General features: G+C 45.4%; 2 protein-coding genes across 2 annotated transcripts in view; one reads left to right on the top strand and one right to left on the bottom strand.

Annotated features, from left to right (window-relative positions):
- LOC106747542 (orcokinin peptides-like) overlaps positions 1-2,079 on the bottom strand; it is a 19,308-nt gene extending 17,229 nt beyond the window's left edge. Inside the window, exon 1 of the mRNA XM_014625154.1 lies at positions 1,833-2,079. Coding sequence (XP_014480640.1) covers positions 1,833-1,919 — 87 coding nt within the window. The 5' untranslated portion in view covers positions 1,920-2,079. The remainder of the gene's footprint in view (positions 1-1,832) is intronic.
- A 4,628-nt stretch (positions 2,080-6,707) lies between these two features.
- LOC106747518 (prothoracicotropic hormone-like) lies at positions 6,708-12,058 on the top strand. Its single transcript, XM_014625101.1, has 4 exons — positions 6,708-6,766; positions 8,069-8,302; positions 10,269-10,406; positions 11,679-12,058. The coding sequence occupies exons 1-4, from the start codon at positions 6,746-6,748 to the stop codon at positions 11,838-11,840; spliced, it is 555 nt and encodes a 184-aa protein (XP_014480587.1). The 5' UTR covers positions 6,708-6,745; the 3' UTR covers positions 11,841-12,058.
- Positions 12,059-20,111: the final 8,053 nt, after the last annotated feature.

Genomic DNA, 20,111 nt, shown 5'->3' with positions numbered 1-20,111 from the left:
CCCCCTCCCTCCCGTCTTCCCTTGATGCACGACAGTTTCGGCAATTCGATCGCGCGGTCACCGCTTGTCGCCGGAAACGCTTATTATCCCGTGCACGCGAATTAATCGGTCGAGAGTAATTTTTGTCCAACTGTGCGTGTGACATTGACGTTTTTAAAAATATTGAATATTAAATATTGAAGATCGAATTGAATATTTTTAATGCCTGTTTCGTCGATAAGCCACCCTCTACGATACGAAGTGCATACGAATATCGCCGTGGAACGTGGGCGAGAGTTCGCGAAAAAGTACGACGGTCAACAATCATTCGATTGGCGAATAATTCCTTTTTCATTGAACACGATGAAGTTACAAATTGGATTTAAAAATTGAACCGGACCTTTCGATAATGAGCTCGATAAACGTAAAAGTCGCACGCAACCTGGTGCGAGGTATCGACTATCATCGTAAAGTAATGAGACTCGGTGTGTTTGCAATCTGCGTGAGCGGCATTGACGCAATAACAAGCAATATGATATTCATATTGGAACAATCACGTCAATAAACAACGCGTTAATTAACGACGAGCGAATTACTAATGGTATTAAGATAATAATGTTAATGAATGTCGCGTGTGGATTTTATTATCGTCCAATTCGCGAGCCGGCGTCCGTGCATGCCGACTGCCAGCGACGAAATTAATTGCGATACCGATGTCGTTGCGAAGTCACACGCAATTCAATCTCCGTTCGTGTGCTACATAATGCGCAATTGTCGAGATCAACAAATAAGCAAACAGCTCTGGCGTGGCTTGCGAGCGAGCTGTTATTTGCAATTGCCAAGCGTGGCTGACACGCGCTCGCCTTCCAAACCCTGCAATTGTCGTAGTTTCCGCGTTTAATTATCGACAACAAGATTAACAGGTTTCATACTTCCGACACGGTGTGACGAGAAAAATGTCGCGCGTTCGTCCCGGGCACACAGTCATGTGGATACGCTTTCCGAGCGCGAGACCCATCTCGCGCGCAACATGTTGAAGAAAAAAAGAGAGAATTTCCGGTGCAAAAATTGCAAATTGGTCCGAATTTTTTATTTTGCTCTCGCCAGGAAGGCGGCAACGAGTAAATATTCGAGAACTTCTTTACTATGCATCGAATTTTTGTTACGCCGCAGGAAGACGTTGCGTGGGGTTTTCGTTGAAATTCCGTTCGCATGCACACCGACACGCGGAAGTGTGATTCGTGCGACGTTTGTCGAATGCTGCCGAACGAGCGATGAACAAGCGCAGCAAACGGTGAAAATGTCTCGTCTGCATCAAATATTCGTTAGTATAAACTATCTGCGTTCGCTCACGTCGCAAGGAGAAAACGACGATCGGCGCATGAAGTGAGAACACACTTAAATCCACATGCAAATCTCGCGAATTTTTTCCCTCGGTAGCAAAGGTGGCGCGAATAATACGAAAGAGGAATGAATAATTGACCCGAGTCGAAACTTCTATCTTAGTTTAAGTTTAATTTACTTCTACTTAAGTGTTCAAAGATCTCCCGTTGTGTTTCTTTGGTGCTGTAAATCGGAAAGTTATTACCGTATTTCCCACTTATGTAGTAATATAGAAAATTTCGTGCGGCATTAAAGGAGCACTTATTGCGCCCCTTCGATGCTACAAGTGGGAACTTATTTTAAGCAGAATTTCAAGTTTCGGAAAGGACGCGTTTGTTTTTCACACGCGCGTTATTAGATTCGTCCGGGCCGTTCGGCTGATCCAGTGAAACGATTTGTAAAACGACTCGTCGTCGTTGGGATAAAAAAAAAAAAAAAAAAAAAAGAGAGAGAGACAAGAGGAATCTTACTTGAACGGGTCCGGCCACTACGTAAGCGGCCACGCCGATGAGGGCGACGATCGCGATCGATGAGCCGGGAAACGCGCCCCTCGTCATTGCGCCGCGTCTACGATGGTACCTGGTACCGGGAGTAAACACCGTGGGCTCGTTCTCCAGGTGAAACTGACACCGGCCGCGGTCTGCAGTCGTCAAGCGGACTGTCGTAGCTGGTGCTCACGTCGTGAAAAACGCGTGGAGTGTCCCGTGCCTCGTGCTCCCATGAAATATATAGAGGGGCTGCGCTCTCGCCCTCTCTCTTTCTCTCTCTCGCCCCCGTCAGGAAGGGGCGCAGGAACGTCGCGCAGACGCGAGCGCGTCGCGACGCGTACACTTCGAGGACGATTAGGCACACACTTCGCTCCCGTTGTAAAACTCGACACCTGCATTTATCCACCGACTCCCACGTTCCCGTGTTTCTTTCTTGTGTCGGTGAGGACCGCGCGATCTTTCTCGCCCGCATAATTTCGAGGGGCGGTTTTCCGGCGAGACGCTGACCAGTCCGTTCTTCGTAACGACGATAAGAGCCCGATAACTGCAACATACGGCGCGATAAGAAATTTTCCCTCGACCGAGATTACCGGCGACCTCGGTTTTTAGGCCCGGAATAAATCGAGGGGGGATCACCTTCCTCCTTCTTTCAGAATTCCTTCTCTTTTATGGATCTCTGGTTGACTCCGCATGAAGAGAAATTATTTTCAGCCTCGACTAAACTCTTATGATTTCAACCAGGATTTGGGAACGTTAATTATTATTTTAAGTTAAAAGTTAATGGCTCAAAAAATTAACTTAGTTAAATTAATTAAAAATTTAAAATTAACTTAAAAATTAAGTTAAAAGTTATTAGCTTTTTAGCTAAACTAGTAACTGAGTAACTAGTTATTACCCAGTTCTGGTCTTGAGCGCAATAATAAGGGTAGCAACATGCATGTAAGGTTATTACCAGCGTAAAATCGATGCGATATGTCTTGATAGTGCAACTACTAGAGTTATACATATCATACAATATAGGTATAACATAATTATTTATACGATGTATAACATCGATAATCACATCCACGGAAATTGTCAAACCGGTTTTGTGCTGTTCATGTAAATGTGAATTACGGAAATTACCAAATCAGTTTTGTCGTGTAGTTAAGTCGGTTCCATACGATGCGGCAAACGTAGACGAACGTAGGCGAACGTTCGCAATTATATTGATCACATATGTTGAGCGAACGTAACATACGTGTGTGATAATATAACAAATGTAATATAATATAACACAATTAACACAACATGATCAATATAATTTTCGACGTTCGCCTACATTTACCATATCGTGTGATGTCGGCTTAACATTTATTAGAAAAATCTTTCTCACTAAAATAGTTCTCCTGACTATAATTCTCTCACTGTGACGATTATGGTGTTACAAGTATCAAATATTTTTCTCTCAGTCTGTCGTTCCTCGAGAAGAAGCTGACGGGAAATTAATACTTTGTGGAATGTTTCGATGTTAAGGAGTTAATTATCGTCTAAGTATGATCGAGGTTATTCGAGACAAAGCGAGACGTCTTTCTAACCGGCGGTAGGAACTGTCCTCCCGAGCGACAAAGGAGGCGGATCATTCTTTCCTCGCAATTTGCGTCGCGCAAATTGATTGAGGTAAAAGTCTAGACGAGAAAATCTCTGTCGTCCACGACGGTTCGCCCGGTAAAATGCCGCAGGATTAGCTTTCTTCTCGGCGCAGCTTGTAACATCGCTCTGATGAATTTGCAGATCCTCACCGCCGAGGAGCCTCTCCTTCGCGCTGTGTAAAATGTCGCGAGTAATCTAGACGGATAAACGCTTAACAAATGTTTCATCCATCAAAACTCCGCGCGTCTGACCATTAGCGATCGTCGCGCGAGCGAGAAGCGAGCTATTTTTCGATAAACGCATCAATTAACGTCAGCCCGCGTCAAAATGGTGTTTCCAGCGCGAGAGAGATTAATATCGAGAGATAAGCGTCGCGCTGTAATATAGCCTGATATCACTTAAGGGGTTAACAGCGCCGGTTCATCCAGCGTCCTCGAAGCGGACAGCTTCTCTTCGTTGCGCTTCGAGGATCAGGATCGGACCGGGACCTTCAATAACGCCCGATACACTCGCAACATTTGGGCGCAATCCTGCTGGGGAATCCGAAGGATCGACCGTCGGTTTCGGCCGAGGTCGTCTTTTCTATCCGACGGTCTACGTGTCCATGCTCGCTTCGTTAACTTCCGAATTGTAATTGATTGCTGTTGCTTGGCGCGTATATGGAATAACATTTTGTGAAACGAGGCCGGATCTTTCGACGATCTTTCGGCGAAAGACTAACAATACCACACAGAAAAGAAGTACTAGATTTAGATAAATAATTGCTCCGACACTTCTTGGCAAATTTTTTCTCGGATCAAGTAAGTCATTTATTTGGATAATTTAGTTAGATCAGATAATTTATTTGGATTACGTAAATATTGCTTGATCCAAATGAGATATTTGCCAAATTCAAACAATTATTTTGCTGAGAATGAATCAGTAAATGTAGGAAAACATTATTTTGTTCTGACAGCAAATTAACGTGTTCTAAAGACACTCCGAATATTTCCTATCCTGGCAACATTATTTGTCCTCTTGCAAATATTGTCGGAGTGAAGTTCTCAGTTGTTACATAAAATTCTCCTCGTCGCGAGATGCATATATTCTCGACTGAAATTAATCGAGAAGTGAATTTTCAGTATGTACGAAGCTCATTACATAACAAAGTACACAGTTTCCAAATCTTGTGCGAGAAGGGAAGAGAGGGGAGAGAAAGATAACGGCAACTTGACATGTGACAATCTGGGAAAGGTCATCGGTGCGCCCGTGACATTTCGTTCATCGCGAAGCGACGGCTGATCGGACGATCCCGTGCACGCATATATACGCGTGAAAACCGCGAACCGCGAGGGGGCGAGCGATGCAGGTGTTTGCGATCGATCCTGCTCTCGTCCGTATCTGGTGCGGAAAATAATTCTTGGCGGCCGTGAAAGTTGCGTGCGCCCGTGTGCATCGTCTGTGCGTTAAGAGGCGCGACATGAGGGGATGGCGCAACGACGACGACTGTGTCCTGTGTGAGATATGAAATTTACACAACAACGCGACGCAACGTAGTGAGAATATCAAATAGCAATTGTCGAAAAATTTATTTCGCCTCACGCGGCCATGACCAGCGAATATTCCGAAGTGGTTCGTGTTTGCGCAACCACTCGCGATCGAGTGTCTCTCTTGTATACCCCCACGGATCCCGAGGTAAATTACATCTCGCGCACATTAGCCTCGTCGCACGGGGCTCCTCCTTTTTCCCTCGCCGAAAATAGAGAAAGAAAAAACCCGTCACGATGCGCGACACGTAGGCCAGGTATTGAAACCTAATAATATTCAATTACGCCGAAAATTGGGGAGGCTCGTCACGCGTAGCGCGTGTAGCTATACAGGCTGCCCTGAGTCTTCTGTATCTAGTATCATCGCTGTATATGCCGTCGGATCATCTCTCGAGGACCTCAATTGATTCAATGAATCGTGTGGAACGGCACGAATTATTACTGACTCTCTCGTCTCCTCTCTCTCTTTCTCGGAGACTCTCTTTCTCATGGCCGCGAGACGAAAAACAACGAATGTCATTTTAACGATCTCCCTTTTTCGTTGTGCTCAAGAAATCCGAGTTAATCTCAACGACCTTTCGCCGGGACAGAGGGATTAGCGGCCGATGTGAGAGTCGTTTACGCAACACATGTCGGTCCGATTCCGTAACACGATCACGGGGGACTACGCGTTCTCACTGTGTAGCACAAGGTGATAAAGGTATTTTCGTGTATTGTTCTATATACTGACACAATTCTGCGGAGAAAAAGAGAGAGAAAGAGAGAGAGAGAGAGAGAGCAAAGTCGGTGTATTTCCACGTTGTTAAAACTTAGTGTAGCTAATCATGTAGTTAAAGTAAGTCAAAACAAACACATATACTGACTTCAAAGAAACCTTTTTCTCTATGTAGGCCAAATGGGCGCAAATTATTCTTCAGAACGTTAAAGTAAACATCCAAATTTCGACTCGGGTCTTCAATCGCGTCCTTCGGCGCCTTCAGCGAAAGAACGCCGTGCGTTTTCGAGAAAATGAACGACGGAGTCGTCAATCCGATTTTTCGCGGATCATTGAGAGAGGAGAGAAAAACACACACCGGAGTCGGAAATATAATTGTCGGATCTGCAATGATCGAGTTCTCCGACTTGGCGGTGATGTTAGCGGTCCTGGGGCGAGATTTGCGTTCCCGAGACCATCCGATTTCTCGCTGGTTCGCCGCCCCGGACGTATTTCGTAATTTATTAACGCACTTCGCTTCGCGCCGGGATGATAAAACAGTCGCACGGGACAGGTGGCGCAAAATCGGAGCTTTATGTTCGCCGACGTCGCGGCCGTATCGTCGTCGTGCGCGCATCGGCGCTGCGAATGTTCCGAATGGAAGCGACGGCACCCTTATATGCCGCGGTATTGGACGTCCTTTTGCGAAGTAGGGGCGAAAACCCTTCTCGTTCCAGGGAAAATATTCTTATTTAATGGACATGAAGAAAGAGAGCGAGGGTGGGCGGCGGGAAGAGAGCAAACTGCGTGACACGCGGCGAACAAAGGCCGCTGAGATCCTCGCAACCCCTCGATAGATATCGAGTGGCGTTAATGGCATCTTCGCGCGACGGTGTAATGGGATCTTACCTATCACAACAGCGGTGCTATGGGGCTCGTTCTGTTATTTTCATAATTTCGTATATAAGGAGCGAATATCAGAGATGAGTGACCAGTATACGACGGTGGTTCGTGCGAGACGATCGTCTTCTTCCCCGGGAAGGATGAAGCTCCTTATACTGTGTGTAAGCATCATCGGAGAGATATACGTCAGAAGGAAAGAGAGAGAGAGAGAGAGAAAGATTCACAATCGATCTCCATCTACGGCTCGTAATTTATTATACTTTATATGTGCCCGTGCAAACGCAGTCATTCCGACTCGTTTTCGCTTTAACTTTGGCGCAAAACATATGAAAGATACATCAGACGAAGATAGATAGCGTTTTCACCGCGTGCCGTCTTTTGCAATCTCCGCGGCTGTAATTTCTACACGACCGACTCCGCGACCAATCCCCGAGAAATCGCGAGCGAAATCATTAATTATATTGCATGAGTGTAATTAAAAAAAGGAAGAATATTCTGCGTTCGTAGATCGCACGTCGTTGAAATCACGATCGAGACTTTCGGCGAAGAGTATTCTTGTTACTTGAAACTTATCCCGCGTGAGGTCTGAGTTTAGAGTTAGATTTGAGTTTTTATTTGAGTCGTGTAATATATACGGCATTTTTTAATGCAGCTTAACCGAGGAATTCACGTCTAATTTTAAAGTTAAATCTGAGTAAATCTGAGAATCTCATCTGAGTACTCTCGCTCTTTTAAAATGGATCAGTGATAACGTTTCTAATTAAACCAGTAAAATATGTTTCACCGATATTAGTGAGTACATTGATCTTTAGTAGAAATACTTCCACTTGCATCCTCCTTATAATCTTACATTGAGAGAAAAATTTCGATTAATTTATCAAGGCATCAGTGCTCGCGACAAATAGTTTGCAGATATTTCTCGCTGGAACAACAGATGGTCCTGTAGTGGGAGCAAATAATTAATATTTTTCACTTGCTTTGACGATAAATGACATAGATATAGCACCAGTAACTTTTCGATCTGTTTTCCTACGAGATCACGAAATAATTCAAATCATAAAATAACTCTTCGATCTGTTTCCCTAATAGATCTTCAAATGAACAAAAAGAGCTTTTGTCCTGCCAACTAAGAGATTTCCCTCAGTGTACGTCTCACTGTTTTTGACTAGTGAAAGTGGGATTTCACCGTAAAATCTGCAATATTCCACTGGCTATTATTAACGAAATTCTTTCAACGAGATCTCGTCAATCGTAGTGCTACACCGCTACAACTGAATTCACTGTTTTTCAGTGATAATACACTGGGTGCCATTTTAGAGAGTAAACTTCAAGTAACGACGCTATTATATTATAATACGGGCCTTAGTCAGCGGCTCTCGTCGCACACGATAACGGGAATTCGTAAATCCGACGGTCGCGCTGATTATTCTAATTGCGAAACACGTCTGGCGGCGTGGAATTAGGTGATGGTGCACGGTCTGTCAGCGGAGGAGCCGGGGCAAGTGCTGTCGATCGGTCACTGGAAGGAGCAGGTCGTCGCGCCGGACTTTCTGCTCGGCGACGAGGAGATCACCGGGGCGAACCGGAATTCCATGTACGGGGAGAAGCGCAGCTACCGTCCCGAGGGGTTCGCCGAGCAGGTTAAACGGATCGCCGGCGCGGAGGACGTCGGTCTGCAGCCGCGTCTCGTAACGAGAGTACGTTTGCATAATTAGTAGGGGTTTCCCGCCGGGCTTCTTTCCACGCTCTTCCTCCTTCCTCCTCCCTTTCCCCGTGTTTTCCTCGCAAACGAACGGCGTCGTTAGGTGCCTCGCTGTCTCGGTAAATTCTAATTTGTTGAAATTAGTCTCGCGACCGGGACGTTGAACTTTCGCGACGATGAGAGCCGATGCGTCGAGATACGTCTGTAGACGGGAGTCCCGAGTCGAAATTTTAGCCTTACGTCGGACTTTTAATTCTGCAACGCAGCGGGAGCTAAGATAGCTAAAATAAGTTAAATTTCCATTGTAATACAGTTTGCTCCTATTTTAATGCTGATTATGTATTCTCGCTGTTTTAGCGCGAAAATAGGTCGTTCAAAGCGACATCCAAATTAAATCTGCAGAAGTAAAGGTTCAAGGAGGAAGTTAAAAGTGTCAGTGTCGTCAAGATAGATTTTCATTAGTAGTCCATAGGTCATCTAAGTAAGCGCAAACTATCCTTAAGAGCGTCAAAGTACACGGAGAAAAAGAATTTGTTTGCTCGGCAAATTTTATGCTGTTGCAGCAAAATCTTTCGATTATCGTATGGATAGCGAAACGATTTGTTAAGAATACTAATTACCATTTTCTATTGGATTTTCTATTTCACTTAATCTACAAATTATCTCGCCGTGAGAACAAATTAGTAAATGGAAAACACAATTTTGTTCTAACGTATCTAAAACAAATTAACATATCCTAAGGACTCAATTCACTCGGTAAAATATCTTCCATCCTGACGACAAAACTGTTTCCGCTCTAATTACGAGTAATTCGCTAATTCGGTTACGCCAACGAAATTTCATTGCTGTCGCAACGAATATGCATTAACAACCATGTGTGATTCCCGTGTAACGGGAAAATTACTTATCTCCTCGTAGCATCAAAAGATTTCGACTCGGGGGTCGAACGTATCGTGAGAATTCAAGTTTGTCTTCTTCGTTCGAATAAAACGACGTGCTCGTGAACGCGCTATTTCCGTGATAAGGATTTCCCGCGGGTGGTCCGACTTTTCGTCGTGTTGTACAGATTTCCGCGTCTCTGTTCTCGCGCGTTTTAACCTTACAAAATGTGCGCGCAAATGATTATTTTCTCCGGATTACCGTTAAAACGCACGGTGGCTTTCGCGAGAGCGTGATTCCGGTGTGCAGATCGCTAAGCGAATTTCAGCGGCAAAGAACGACCCGATTTCCACGGAATGGCAATCGCGACCGTACATAATGACCTTTTTTCCGCTAACGCATCGGAGCTGCGAGAGAAAATTGCGTTGATATATTCGCGATAATGGAACACGCAGTGGCTGCGATTAAACGCGATACGAGTTCCATAAACAATACGCGATGAAATCTGCTTTGCTGCATTACCTGTGGTTGTTTCACGGTCTCCGCGTAAATCGCTACGTACGAGCGCCACGATGACTGTCAGTTGCGAAAAAAGCAGCAAGCTCGTAAAAGCTCGTAAAATACGCGAAAGATCTACCTCCCGTCAAAGAGATATCGCGGACGAGCGGTGTTCATTAAACATGGCTTCGTTCTCGCGCGGCTGTTCTATTGAATTAATTCATTCCGTTGCGCGGAGAAAGACTCTCTTCGTCGTTGCTTCGATCTCTCTCGCGTTGATTGAATTTGATTTCGATCGTTGTTTACCACATGGTCGGAAGTTAGAGCTAAGCTTCAATTTTTTACCTTTCTATCTGAAATCACACATCGTCGCGAAATTAAATAGAATTGACGGTTCAGATTCGGGATGCGATTTTTGTGCTGACCAGTGTAATCACCTCGTCGCGAAACGGCGGATTAAATTCGCGGCCCGACTCTCTCGCGCACGCAATTTCCCGCAGATTAACGTGCATAAACAGCCGCGCGTGCGAAAATCGCTCGTGACGCGAGGCGATGCAACTATAACGATATAAAACTGTTTACAGTCTCTGTGCAACTGCGAGACGCAGTACGATGTGAGGGATCTGGGTGAGGGACATTATCCGAGATACTTAACTGTATCGCACTGCAAGTCGAAAGCCTGCCAGAGCAAGTTCAATTCCTGTCGGCTGCTGTACTACATGGTAAGATCGCGTGACAATCGATAATCCGCGAAGTAGTGGATTGCGGGTCGCGCAGTACGGTTAAGTGGTTGTCGAGCATTGTGCGAGTACACACAATTTTGATTAACACCGACCTACGAACAACACATACACACACACACACACACTCTCTCTCTCTCTCTCTTTCTTTCCCTCTTCCTCTCTTTTTGTCTCTCATTCTCCTTTCCTCCCTCTCTTTCTTTCTAATAATAATTTTTATTAACTACGATTTTTTCTCTTTTTGAATTTTTCTTTTTCTCTCATTCTTTCTTTTATTTTAAATCCGCTTATGTAATTGATTTATAACAACCTTATTTCTATTGTTGTAAATTCATCGATATGTTTATCACTTATATGTATATATTAAATTTTTAAAGAGCCTGCCCTAAGATTATAATAAACACTTCTCTCTCTCTCTCTTTTTTCCATTTCCCTCTTTTCTCTTTCTATTTATTACTCTTCCTCACACACTCTCACACACTCTCTCTCTCTCTCTCTCTTTTTCTCTCGGTTTATTAAACACCAAGAACTTCTCGCCTCGGGAATGAATATTCGTCGCGACAAATCGTTACCGAATGATCGTTTGACGCGCACCAATGGCGGTCGCGGTTACGCAACGCCGGGCACTTGTTTAATCGCGTTTTGGAAGTGCGACTGCGCGTGGAACTCTGATTATGCGAATACAGCCAAACACAACCCCGCTTCGACGAATTCGGTAATTAACGTCGCGACATTTCCGCGACTGCTCGCGATTGTTGTTTCGCATCGCGACGATTCCCCCGCTTCCTAACATCGCCTGTAACGCACGACGTTAATTACCGGGGATTATTCGCACGAAACGTCATTAACATTTTCGCCGGGTGATTTTTACATTTGTCACGATTACATTAACTGCGCGTTCCGCGAGTACACGTTAGTTCATGTTAAGCCACTCCGGCTTTGTTTTGATCCTCATCGCGCACACCTTGAAAACGCTTAAGGGAAAACAGCGGGAAAAATTTCGCTCAAGTTAGAAAAAAACATGGAAACGCAGCTGCTCGCCGAGTGAAAAGGAGCGCAAATATACACGCTATGTATTATTTTTTAGAAGAATGAATAATTCTTTTTTCTGTTTTCATTTACCGTACATAATAGGGGGAGGATTGCGAATCGACGATCGGTGTTGGGAGAAAAGAAATCGGCCGAACCGTTAATGCCAAACGAGCCGGGAGTCGTCTGTAATAATTCCGCGGCATTCTTTCGTCTCCTCCGCAGGTTCACGTGCTGAGCCAACGTGATTTGAGCGGATTAAACGATGATCACGACTCGGACGAAAACAGACTGCAGGAAACCCCACTTCCGGAGGCCCTCCGTCACAAGTGGCGGCTGAAGCCGATGTCGATCGCCGTAGCCTGCGTGCCAGATAGAAGAAATTAATGCGCCCACCTCGGACGTGTTCAAAGGACTGACCGACAACGACGAGGAGGTTACTGGATCCAGCGGCCTTCTGTGTTGTCGATCCCGTTCCAGGACGCGACGGGTGCTTCTGCGAGAGCTGACGAACGCGCGAGCCACTCTCTCTGCTTTAATCGAACTCGAAACGCTTGTACTCGTGTGCGTACACATGAAATGTGTAAGAACGAATGAATAATTACACTGTGTGCATTACGTATTGCGTGTGACCTTCGCACTCCGACCGACCCGTCACAACGATCCTGCCCGCAAAAGCGCGCACCGAAAAGACAGTTCGCTTGAATTTACGCTGGAACGGACGCAAAACCGAAAGCATTCTTTATGAGGGAAACGGAAGTTCTTCCCCCCTATGGGATATATATGGCAAAAATACAAGAGTTTCTGAAAGTTTTTCTGTTAAATACGAAAAGTAAAAATTTACATTTTTTTTTTCTTTTTTTTAGTAGCACACAATATGCAGTTTTTATTTGTATAATTCTCATTTGCCTTAAAGATAACAAATGATACTTGATAAATTAGGTTTCCCTTAGATGCGGCGTATATACCGGAGTTACCTTACATTTGGTTTATAACTTCCACAGATATAAACTGTGGTCTGGTAACTGAATTTCAATTGTATTATATGGACACAACTAACTTTTCCCGCGCGAGTTTGTCCATTTACGGTAAATTCAACTAAACTGTTTGTTCGGCGCGAGAGAGGTGAATTCGTGCGATTCTGAGAGACGAAGGACGACGACGAGGACGGCGACGAGGTATCGGAAAAGAATCCAGCCCGCGAAAATATCGCTCTCGCCGAATCGAGATGGGAGACGCGGGTTTATCGAATTTCCCTCCGGTTTTCCTTCCGGACTACGATGTTTTTATCGCCGTCGGAAAAGACTGACCGCAACCTGAGATAAATTATCGCGAGAGGAATTTCGCAACTTCCGCGCTCGTGATTCGTACGCGCGTGCGCGCGCGTTCATGAGCGGGCGAGGTCCGTTTGTAATTTTACGGTCTGCGAGAAGCACATTCGCACGGCAGAGTATGCGGGAAGCAATTCTACCGTGTAATTTACGATCACGAGTCGACGACAAAAAGACGAGCGGCAGTCGGTTGACTGGTTATGCAACGGAGCCTAATTCGCGCACATTCCTTTTCGGTGCGGGCTCAATTTCGTCCTTCGCTCCTTTTTGCTCTTTTTTCTCATTCTCCTTCTCGTCGAAAACCAACGCGATTTGCGTCTGAATTAACGCAATAACGCAATGAAAAGTAACAAAACAATAATAGAGCGCTACGTTGCTGCCCAGCAACATCCGGCGGCGTCCTGCAACGTCCGGATCCATCCGGTAAAATCTCGCCCCCTCACTTTTTTCTTACGCCGCAGGAGATATCGTTCCGCCGGAGAGTGACCTGCGAAATTTCCTCGTTGCGTTTCCCACGTACCGGTCACGTACGCTGACCTCGCGCAACAAGTAACCGCTCCGGCGCGTAAAATAATTTACGAGGCCGAGATCGATCGCGTGGTCTCGTTGCGCGCTGAATGAGTGAGTGGGGGCGAGGGGGGATAAGAAAATCCCGCCGGTGTATTCTCCCTTCCCCTCTTTCTTTCTCTTTTAGCGCGTTTTTCTCCTGGCGTTCTGACTGGCGAGCAATCAAGCGGGCGCGAATGAAACTGCGCGATACGGAGGCCCCACGATTGCCACGAAAGGGAGAATAAGTGGATAACAGTAAAATGCCGTTGTAAAATACCTGATTAAAAAGGGCCACAAAGACGCCGCGCGCGTCTTTATCGTCGGGTTTAATTTTCAGTCAGTATGTTCCCAACGAATCGCCCGTTCGCGGTACGGTGTTTCTCTTACGCATTTCGACACCCCTTTCCCTCCCCAAGCGAGTTTGCGAAGAAGGGTTAACTCGATTACAAAGTCATTCGGCGGCTTCGCGGGTTCACGAGCAGCGAGAACGCTAATCTTACACGCTCCGAAAATGCAGATTAATTTTTTAAATTGCGACGGGCCTTCTCGTGAATTTTCATGAAGGGCCGATCTTATTTTTAATTTACTAGACAATGAAAAAGCGCGCTACTACTCATCATTGATCCTTAAAGATGCGTCGCATTTTCAGTGGCGCATTAAGAGAGCCACTCAAATTTAGTATTTATCAAGCAAAATTACATGAGCATTACGGGGGGCACGCGCTCTTCGAATTTCTCGGAAGAGTAACATTCATTTTCCCGGAAACGTCGAAAACAGCCGATCGGCTATCGGCTTTCCGGCGGAAAATCTCCGTTACCTCCGCGCATTTCCGAGAACGTAATCGAATAAATAAGTTATCCCCGGACTTTCGGGGATAATTTCAGTCTCATCGCGAATTCCAACGAAATTATTATTCCTCCCACCGATGGCGCGTGTCTCGCGTGGCGATATTTATTTTATTCATTTTATTTCGCGAGACAACGCGAAATTAAATTCCAAATTAATCCCAAATATGCGACGCGTCGCTGGAAAGCCGGCGTGAATAAAAACAGACGCGTGCATCTGTCGTATCACGCCGTTCTCTCTGTACACTACGTGTAATTATGGATACGTATAGAATGAATTACACAGTTACGAAATGCAAAGTGCCCGCGCGGAGTGTCCCCGTTCTATACGAACACGACCTTAACACACATTTTCCTCACCTCGGCGACCCGCTCCCCGCTGCCAAAGGTCGTCTATTTCGATTTACACGCGTTAATTAAACTTCGTTCATTTCCTTGCACGCATGATGGCGATTCTCGTCCGTCATGTTCCGTCAGGACAGCGAGTTTGATTATTTATTACTCTTGCCCCGTGCCTAAACCCATATCGTGGAGATGTGTAGTGTAGGAGATTGTAAATAGGAAGACTCGAAGACCTTAATATACAGGGTGCGGGAAATTTACCCGAATCTCTGAATAACTCGAAAACAACACATTTAAAGGAAAAGACAAATGTTTCAAACAATGACTTCTACGTGTCGCATGCGATCTTTACGATGTATGGGAACCTCGTTGGCACTCGTTGGCCAAAACTCCCAAATCAGCTTTCAGGTGCCGCTTATCTCAATTTCTTGGTGAATACATCACCTTCTTAAAGCATATGCCTTTGGCTGAAAGATTATCGATGTGATACATGCATGATGGGGCTCCAGCTCATTTTGTGCGTAATGTGAGAGAGCACTTAAACACGATGTTCGGTCAAAGGTGGGTTGGATGTGGTGGACAAGTCGCATGGCCTTCTCGATCGATCCCCTGATTTAAATCCCTTGATTTCTTTTTATGGAGATATTTGAAAAGCATAGTGTATTCTTCGCCGAGAAACGACTAGAAGAATTACGTAATCGAATCCAGCGTGCTTGTCAAGTAATTCGACGAAGACCTGGAATTTTCGAGACTCGTAAGAAGAAGATGCCAATATTCAATATATATAATGTATGTACTATCTACTATATAAATATGGAATAATTTCTTTGACATCCTGGATATTTTCAAAATATCAAATATAAAATCATATTTTGGTAGAGTGTAAAACAAAGGAGGAGATTTGTAAACATTATTTACGTCTCGGAGACGCACGTTAGTATTCTATAACTAAGATTGTCCCGGTCATCGAGTTCTCTCCTTTCATTTTCCTTCTCTCTCTCTCTCTCTCTCTCTCAGAAACTACTACATTACACGTTTATAAACCCCGCAAGAAATACAAGCTATATCCATAAAAACGACATGCCGCCGAGTCTATGGGCGGCCGACGCAGTGTGTGTTACGCGGCGCAGCTCGTGTACACGAAAAGCCAATACTGCTTCTCGGCCGAGCCGAGTCTCGAAAGAGCCAGCCGGCCCGAATGCGCTCCTGATCTCATTAGGCACATTATGCGTCGTCGCCTCGTCGTCACAACAGCCATGATGTACCACTTAACGTTATAAGCCTTGCGACACCCCCTCGCCATACGACCTTCTTTCTCGGCGGAGCACCGAAAAAAGAATCAATCGCGCGTCAGCCTGAACGGGGAATTTTTACCCCGATATTCATTAAAGCGCGAAGAGAAAAGCTTGTAGTTGTCGAGGGAGAGTCTCGCGCCGATCGCCGAGTTACCACAGCGCGGAAAATTAACTTACGACTTACGATCGGGCGAACTGCGAGTATTTGAACAACGCTCGCGAAAAATTGGATCAAAGCGACACGCCACAGTGTATAATTTTAATCACCGCCATTCATCGCCGGCGGACGTCGCTTTCGGGCGTTCCGCGCTCGCGAGAATTCGAAGGACGCGGATCATCTCGCCGGGCCCGTTGAATAATTCCTCGTTTCACGAGAAGAGGACTCGCGCGAACGTGGATGAAAAAGGTAGAAAAGCATAAAATGACGGGTTTGGGGCACGCATGAAGCGCGATCCGCTTAGCGCGCGCTTCCACGGGACCCGTTCTTTTTCATCACATCGCGCGGCGCAATTTTTCAAATTTTTACGGGGAATTTAGCCGACAGGTCGGTTCGCTCCCGTCACCGTATAAATTACGCTAGCATCCGTCGGTCGATCGAACGTGGTTGAAACCTGGCTTCAAGAGCGTTAACGGTTTCCAGGAGCAAACACTCGAACGCTGTTTGCCCTCTCGCTTCGACAATATTGGCCGCACGTCATCGTTCGTCGTTGGGCGTCACGCATGCATCTTTACTCTGTAAGAGTCTTTGAGACCACGGGATCGCGCATATACGTATATAAAAGGACCTGGAGAAGAACAAGCGTTCCCGAAATAAGAGGGTGAACAGGCAGCAGCCGCGTAAATCGTCCTTTTTTTACGAACGTTTACTCATACACGCACGACCTCCTCAGGCAGACCCGAGTTCTATTCAAGATCGCGCTAAACGACCAGTTTGAGGGAGAGTAAACTCATTCTCTTTTTTCTCGTCGATAAGTAAAAATGAAACGATCGATTGCGAAAATAAAATCGCACAAAGGACTAAATGAGGTTTAATTAGTGAAACCGTCGTGAAAATAATATGATTTTTACGTTGCATTCTCTTTTTTTTTTTTTACGAATTTCCACGGAAACCAAGTAGCCAAATCCCTCAATGGCTGGAAAATACGTTGGAAATGTTAGCGGAAAGCCGTCCGGCTCGCGTGGATGGCCGTAAATCCGCGTGGACGAATTTTCACGCAGTGCGTGCGACGTTCGTCAACATGGTCGCGTTTCTGTATCCGACAGACGCGTGGTGACTTCACCAAGATGTAAAGGTCGACGAACAATAACGTCGACGGGTATAACGTCGCTTGAGAATAGCTTGCAGCCTGCGGAAGCTGCGCAGAATCACGTCGCTGTCATTTGCAACCCGAGGAGCGAACTAATTGGAGTGGAGCGATTAAATGTGAATTGCCGTAAATGGGAAGCCGAATGCGAAGAGAACCGTTTCCGCTCATTTTCCAGGACAAACAGAAAGGGTTCCATATCCCGGTGATCCCGGGAATATCGGATTTTGCAATCAGTGATTTCGGATTTTTCAGGTATAACGAAACAATTATACATGCTACGGATAGCAGAAGATTGTAGATCAGAATGGCTCATGCATTGTTTCGTAAAATTACGACATGAAAATACCGCAGCTAGAGAGAAACGTTGAACATAGTACGCAAATGTATGCTTTGTGATACCATTGCAACAGCACATCGTGTTTAAAATATACTTGTTTTAAGAAATACTCATTTATTACGCTATAATTCCAATCAAAATATTGACTCCTTATTGCTATAATAATTCCGGATTAATTGGGTTCTCTTCCGGTTCTCTTCCGGGCGAAGTAAGTAATGTTCACAGCACCAGATGATCTTCTTTTATACTCTGACAAAATTCTTGAGGACACGTGTTAACGTACTTACGCTAGTCACGATGCTGACAGTGCATCTATATGTCTATCTGAATGCAATCGTTTCAAAGAGACAGCCTTCATATTGAAAAATCCGAAATTACTTAATACACAACCCAATACAATAAGAACAAGATACGAAGGACCTCGGATATCATTTACGACATTGCACGACTACAAACGCAAACGGGGATCTCCCTCTGCCTTTCCTCCTCCGATCGAGCGCGGAATATCCCCGGAGGAACTCGAGCTTTCTCCGGGACTTGTATTTCTGACACTCGTGGTTCTCTTTAACTCTCTTTCTCTCTCTCTCTCTCTCTCCCTTTCTCTTTCTCTATATTTGGAGTTTCGAAGTGATCACGTGCCACGGTTGACCACCCCTGTTGTTTTTTCCGACCCTCTTTTTTTGCGCGTGCACACGCACGGTATCATCACTTCGGCTGACATTCCGGCCCTCGAGCGCGGATATAGCCACTCGAGCCACTGTTTGCGCTCCGGCTGATCTTTCATTTACCTTCCAGGTGGGCGTGTTGCCGGCGGGCTTAGCCGTACTTCGCTTCCACTATCTGTACGCTGTATCCGACCCGATAACAGCTCACGTTGACGCGCATCACGGACCGATGGATCGCGCCGATGCGGATTATTATTAACAAACCACGCTCTATTCGTCGCTGGCCAATTAACAGAATTTCGGCGAAAAGCGCGAAGTTCCTCTCCTTCCTTTCGCTTTCTTGCTCCCCCCCCCTCTCGCCTTTTTCCGCCCCTATTTTTCCTGTTCAATGTACTTTCACTGCTCTATAGATTTTCCTCTTTAATTTTTCGATAAAAAGCACTTTGCCGGAACACTCCCCGATAAGATTGCACATCGAGAAGGGGGGTAATCCCCGCAGTTGCTAAAGACCGTCGGTAAACGGTAATTCCGGTAATATTTTATTACGTCGCTTTATACACAGATGTTTAGAAATGATTTCGGTCTGACCTTAATTGGCGAATTCCTCAATTTGATCTGCGTCGACGGCTTGTCGAATTATTTTTATGCACTCGGCCGCCTATTTTCTTTTCTCTCTCTATCTCTCTCTTTTTTTGTTTTTCGATATTGTTAAATCCGGCGATCCTCCGAGAAGTCGCCCACTTTATAACGAACGGCGTCGTTCTCTGAGAATCATCCGGAATGACGTCGTCTACCTCGAATACGGACTTGATTATCCGACGGGTTCACCAACCTTCTCGATGCTCAGGTTGCAAGAAGAAGAAGAAGAAGGTCCTCATCCACTCCCCGCCCCGTTCGTATAATAGCTCCTGTGTGGCACATCGGAAGTGCTTTGGGTTAAGCACCGACTTTAGTAACTTCATCCCACGAGCGCTATCGCTCGACCGACCTGTGTTTTTTCTTTCGCCTTCATCCGAGCCGCTTTCTTTCGGCGCCTCCTCTCGTATCACGCCTGGATACATGTCTCTACGGGGACCAATTGAATTTTTACTCCCCTCCTGTATCCCCGGCATCGGCCATTCACTTACGAACACTCTCGGAAAATTGGCGAAATTTCGGCCAAGGCCTCGTTCTACACACGGCCTTCCGTATAATTCACGTCGGGGTTCCCGACGGTATTCCGTCTTGTAGTTTCTCTCACTTCTTATTGATTTATTCATCCATCCATTTAAGGGGAAATTGGCCCTTTAATATATCAAGCATAAATTATACATATTATTAAAGAAAGAAAACATATATATACATTATACCGGTAATGTTTAAAATAATTCAATACTTAACTGGAAAATGTTTTATAGGCCGGTATTCTAGTCAGATATTATATTTAAGACCGTTTTAAGTTTATCTTTAGACGCTTCGTAGCCAATGAAACAATACGATTGTTCCCGTGAAAGACAAGTGTTTGTCCAATTTCATAAGTAATTTTATCATCACCTTAAAACGTAAGACTATTCTTAGCCAAATTAATTTTCATAAATCTTAATATATTAAAACCGAACGTTTCGCGACCTCTTTGTTCGGACCTTCTTCGGGTAGTACGCAATCTTGCAAGGTCAATGTCGTGAGACAAACGTAAAGAATAATTTTTTCCAATCCTCCGGTCGTCATCGCGCGCGTAGAAGTCGCCGTCGTCGCGCGCTTCTGCACGACTGCCAAGGTCCTTCCGCGCGATTTCAACTGCAGTTAAATGACAACTGCGTTACCGTGGGTGTCGCGCCGCATTTTCCCTCACGGTCGTACGAATTTCGTAAATGAGGTCTCGTACGCTTGTTGTGCGATGTCCGTTCGTTCGCGCGATGACGCCATTACGCAGTTCCGGCGATTAACACCAAACGATTAGATTTATAGGCGCGCCGGTGACGCGTTATCAGCTCGGACAGCTCGTATA

This window comes from Dinoponera quadriceps, unplaced genomic scaffold (assembly GCF_001313825.1).
Source record: "Dinoponera quadriceps isolate SergipeBrazil2010 unplaced genomic scaffold, ASM131382v1 scaffold2159, whole genome shotgun sequence".
NCBI lineage: Eukaryota > Metazoa > Arthropoda > Insecta > Hymenoptera > Formicidae > Dinoponera > Dinoponera quadriceps.
Note: the sequence above shows the minus strand (reverse complement) of the source record. Positions and strands in the feature narration are given on the sequence as shown.